The following is a 5231-nucleotide window of genomic DNA, read 5'->3' on the forward strand; positions in this document are numbered from 1 at the left end:
AGAATCTGTCATGGTGTGTATGGCATGGCAAGTGTAAATTTAAATATTTACCTTTCTTCTTATTTTCTCTGGCCGCAGCCGATGTTTTCCGTCGCACCCAGCTTAGCCACCAATGCCTCGGCCACCTTCAACCCCTACCTGGGCCCCGTCTCACCAGGGCTGGTGCCAGCGGAGATCCTGCCCACCGCCCCCATGCTGGTGACGGGCAACCCCGGCGTCCCGGTGCCTGCCGCTGCTGCTTAAATATTTACCTTTCTTCTTATTTTCTCTGGCCGCAGCCGATGTTTTCCGTCGCACCCAGCTTAGCCACCAATGCCTCGGCCACCTTCAACCCCTACCTGGGCCCCGTCTCACCAGGGCTGGTGCCAGCGGAGATCCTGCCCACCGCCCCCATGCTGGTGACGGGCAACCCCGGCGTCCCGGTGCCTGCCGCTGCTGCGGCCGCCGCCCCAGAGCCGAGATGAGGACAGACAGGCTGGAGGTAGGAGCCAATACTCTCAGGAGTTATATCATGTCTCTTCGATATAAAATATTTTTCATGTGAAAGAAAAGCCTGCAGGTTTCACTTCAGCTGGTGATGTCCTGTCTTGGTGCCAGGTAAGGACAGGGATCATACACTAGGTTACTGCGCACAGTTCTGCTTCTGACCCCACACTGCAGGAAGAAATGGAAATACTGAGCCTTTTTAGCAGCAAGACACCTCCAAACTGTATTGGTGTGTGCTGGGAGGTGTTAACATGGTACCGAGCAGCAGAGCCCGGTGTGAGGGCAGAGCTCGCACCACCTGAGCAAACTGGCGTTCAGCTGCTCACATATTTTGGCTCAGCACAGATGGTGCCAGCGCTCCCCCACAGCCTCCCGCGCCCGCCTTATCATCCCTGCGACAACCCTGAGGAGCTGCCTGCTCCCAGCTGGTGATCTCCCTTGGCCTGAGCCTTTCTTATCAGAAAGGCCTGACAGTTTTTTTGGCACCTTATCGGCGCTGTAGCAGCGTGGGCAGTGAGTGGTAATGTGCTGCCTGCTGCCACGCGCCTGCGAACGCAGCCTGTGGGTGCACGGCAGCCCCGCTTTGCTCCGGTGGTTCAAAGGTGGCAATGGGAGAGGCAATCACTGCCACCCCATGTGTCTGTCAGACACGCGGTGTGTTAGGGGACGTGGGTAGTGGAAGGCTTGTTCCACTCTTTGAGATGGTCCCTAGGAGATTTAAGAAGGATCTCTGTTTTAAAATGCAGCCAGTTGTAATTGCGAGGATTTTCTCTCTGCCCCTGCCTCTGCATTAACAGAGATTAGCTCTCCTTACAAGGAGAATTAATTTCCTTTTCCCAGTTTCACCTCTTACTGACAAACCATTGCTCAGAAGGCGGTGAGCGGGGAGCGTGGAGGTCATCTGGCAGCTGCGTGTCCCACTGCCGCTGTCACTATTCTCAGAGCGCACGTCACCGCAGGTTCCCCTTCTGCAGGGCCGCATCATTTCCCTTTTTAGAGATGTTTTCTCCGAGGAAAGCATTCCCCAAAGCACGGTCAGGTTACAGGAGAGGCGACCGCACCGAGCCAAGAGCTGGCACACAGTGGCTGCTTGGGATTGCCGAGGGATGCTTTTCCTTTGAAAACACTGTTTCATGGTGGATACCTGCCAGGCGTGGATTAAAACCAAAAGACAATTAGATAAATTGATAAATAAATCACGCTGAATTTGGAAATGAGTAGAGAGGAGGACGCTGATGGCGGGAAGCCCTTTGGGTCACACGGCTGCAACGTCTGATGGTGCTTGCACCTGTAGAGGGGCCACGAGGCTGGTCAGGGGCGCTGGGGCTGTGAGTTTGTAAGAGGAGCAGGACATACCCCAGGCCCCCAAGCACCGGCTCTGCCAGTGGCCAGGGAACCACGAACGTCCCTGAGGGGCTCTGCTCTGGCCATTGCACTGAGGAGATTAGTGAAATCCAGCTCCTTCTACCCTTTTAGCTATTTTTAAGTTTTGTGTTTTATTTTGAGTGGGGTCGAGAGCATGCCCAGGTTGACCCACAGACTGTGGCTCCACACCGTGCTGCTGCCTTACAAAACCGGTATCTGTTGTGGGGAGGGGGTGTCTTTTCCTCTCTCTTTCTTCCCTTCAGCAGTTAAAATAGTGAGACACACAGGTGAGAATGCGATCTGCCGGTGCTTTCCAGCTCTTTGGGCATTTAGTCTGGAGTATCGAAATTTAGTGTACAGATACCAAACAAGCGCATCAATTTTATGAACAGCAAAACATTTTAGTGTACTTTACAGATTACAGAAGCACAGAACTGCTCTGAAAGATTGTGCATGGCCTGGTTGGTACCTCAGAGAAGCCAGCACGTGTGCGCCTGCTCTTTAGCATGGGTGTTGCTGTTGGCGTCGTCATTGTTACACCGTGATCAGGGAGCACTGCAGGGCTCTGCCTTGGAATGGGCTGTCCTTGAGAGAAACACCTGCTGTGATGTGACCGTCTAATCTGGGAATATGATTTCTTCTGCTTAGAATTTTAAACACTTATTTCCAAGAGTGCTGTACTCTGGCGTTAATTAAGTTCGTGCGTGTGTCCCGGGATACTGACCCAGACCGTTCCACAAGGAAAGGCTCTCAGTACCCATACCTGTGTTTTTAAGGGAAGCAGGCAGATAACACACATCTGTGAGGCGGTGTGCTGGGTCTCCTGAATTAATACAGATATTAGTGAGTAAAGGCAGTGACTTGCCAGCAGTAGCATTGACTTCAGTTGTACTTGCCCATGTCTTCGGTACAGACAGCATGCAGGTGTTTGGGTGTCCGGTGCCTTCAGCCACTCCCGCGAGGAACCTGGATCTCGGGGTGGAAATTTCATGGGTTGGGGCTTTTCCTGCAGCTTTCCTCACACCCTCCCCTGCCAGAAATCTCTTGAACAGAGTTGTAGCTCTTCCAGTGAAGAAGGGAAGCGAGAAGGACAGGGAAGTGAGAGAGAAAGGAGTTGCTTAACGGTTTTATTTAAAACGCATGTGTTTCCATTTGAATGCCATCATTTTCTATTAGGAGTATCCAAGAGTCATGAATGACCACGCCAAGCTGCTGTTTCCTGCTTGATTCATATATACCAGTTTTTGCCAGAAAGAAGCAGCTTAGAAGTTCTTGGGGATTTTCACGTCTTGAGTAATCAGGAAACCTGACCTAGTGGTGCCTTTTCTTTAGATGTTCAGGATGTGTCCACTTTGATAAATTTGATATGCCCATTTTGGTACATTTGATAGCCCATTTTGATAAACTCTCTTCAATGCAGAGAAGGAGGCAGGAGGTGGGACTTGCCCATGGACAGGCAGGGACCTCAGCTCTGCTGCCCACGTCCCTCCAGCCAAACCGCCCGTTTTTGGGTGAGCCGTCTGGGACCTTTGCAGCATCCTTTCATCTCAGCGAGGCCATGAAAATAAACCCAGCCCAAAGTTAGGACAAGTGACGTGAATTACGAAGATCAGTGATGTTGCAGCGCTACCTCAGTGTTTTTGCTGGGCAGCTTGGAGCGGCGCAGGGGTTAAAAAGCAGCCAGAGTGTTAGCGTGGATGGGAACCAAATAACAACCAAATTTGGTTTGCTGCAGGAATCGGAGCCAAGATCCTTGAGGAAATACTGATGATCCAAGCTCATGGGCACCCACCTTTAAAAGGAAATTCCATCTACTAAAGTGGTTTTATTTTTACACAAACTTGCTTGCTTTTGTCCCTTTCTGTTTCCTATAGCCTTTGGAAAACTAAAATGACAAATGCATTTTTGTTTGCGGTTTGTGAAGAGCTGACCGTGAGGAGAGCACACGTCAATTTTTTTAAGTACAGGGTCTGCAAGGTGTGTGAGAGGGAGCTGGTGTTTGTCGCACTGGTGGTGAAGTTGTGTCTGCACCGCTGGTGGGGGACAGAGGTTTGGGGATTCTGTGTGGGCATGGGGCTGGGCTGCAGCCCCCATCCCAGCAGCAGGGATGGTGCAAGGGGCTCCCCTCCAGCCAAGCAGATTTCTATGTCCAGTTTCTGATCCCTTCAGCTTGCTTTGGCTGCAGTGCGGGACCAGTGACTGCTTGGGAGAGGCAGGCACAGCCACAGTGGGTTTTGGCTTGCCCTCTTGTGGTTGAACGTCTGGGTTGTGGGGGGACGGTGCAGCACTGCATGTCCCATGGAGACCAGCTAAGCAGGAGCCAAAATAAAACTGCTGCGTGCTTGGCTGTCGATCCTAGTGGGTTTTGATGCCCTTTGACATTTTGGAAAAGCCAGGTCTGTGCTCTCAGGGAGCTGAGCCCACCGTCCCCCTCCCCTCTGCTCCTCCTGGGGCAGGCACCCATCCTCATGGTGCTCTCACAGACATCCGTCACCTGAATTAATCTGTTGTCTTTTCCCGGTGTCACAGGTATGTCGAGAGTACCAGCGTGGCAACTGCAATAGGGGAGAGAACGACTGCCGGTTCGCACACCCCGCCGACAGCGCCATGATCGACACCAACGACAACACGGTCACTGTCTGCATGGATTACATCAAAGGGAGATGCTCACGGGAAAAGTGCAAATATTTTCACCCTCCTGCACACCTGCAAGCCAAAATCAAGGCTGCCCAGTACCAGGTTAACCAAGCTGCAGCTGCCCAGGCAGCAGCAACTGCAAGTCTGGAGATGCCCTGCAGCAGCTGGAGGGGGACAGTAACTGGGGTGTGACTGGCCTTGCTGGAGAGGGATGTGTGTGCGCGCTGCAGGTCCCGGTGACAACGGGTGCCATGAGCTTTCTCAGCATGCAGTGTCAGATCTGCTCCAAAGTAGTCTCAGACCATTGAGGTGTTTCACTAATTTTGCCTGCTGATGTAGAGTACCTATATGTACATATACGTGTGCATCCGTGTGTGTGCACGTACGTGTGTGTGCATACGTGTATATATAATTTATCGTACATTTGTGTGTGGGTAGATGTGTATCTGTCTAGTTGCACAGATAGATAAACCCATATTTCGGTTTCTGTAAGTCCGTGTTTGTAGAGGCTCAGTTGGAGGTCGAACTTGCTCTGTTAATGCTGTTGGTAGCCACCTGCCCCGTACCCCTGAGGGTGGCTCTCGCGGGGCGCCAGAGCGAACCTCGCAGCAGCCAGACCGGAGCCCGTCGGGGACTGGTGTGACTGGTGTCCTCGGCGGTGGGGCCACGCTGTCCCGCCCGTGCCGAGCCCAGGGGGTGTGGGACGCGGAGCGGGGCCGGTAGCTGCGGGCTGGCAGAGCCGG

At 52.8% G+C, this 5231-nt stretch overlaps 1 protein-coding gene across 1 annotated transcript in view; it reads left to right on the forward strand.

Annotated features, from left to right (window-relative positions):
• The window catches only part of LOC104538674 (muscleblind-like protein 1), a gene marked incomplete at its 3' end in the record, with an annotated part of 34404 nt that extends 29774 nt beyond the window's left edge, over positions 1–4630 (forward strand). Inside the window, 3 exon segments of the mRNA XM_010181959.1 lie at positions 279–449; positions 452–481; positions 4381–4630. Coding sequence (XP_010180261.1) covers positions 279–449; positions 452–481; positions 4381–4630 — 451 coding nt within the window.
• Between the last annotated feature and the right edge of the window lie 601 nt (positions 4631–5231).

The sequence above is a fragment of the Mesitornis unicolor genome, unplaced genomic scaffold (assembly GCF_000695765.1).
Source record: "Mesitornis unicolor isolate BGI_N332 unplaced genomic scaffold, ASM69576v1 scaffold27923, whole genome shotgun sequence".
Lineage (NCBI taxonomy): Eukaryota > Metazoa > Chordata > Aves > Mesitornithiformes > Mesitornithidae > Mesitornis > Mesitornis unicolor.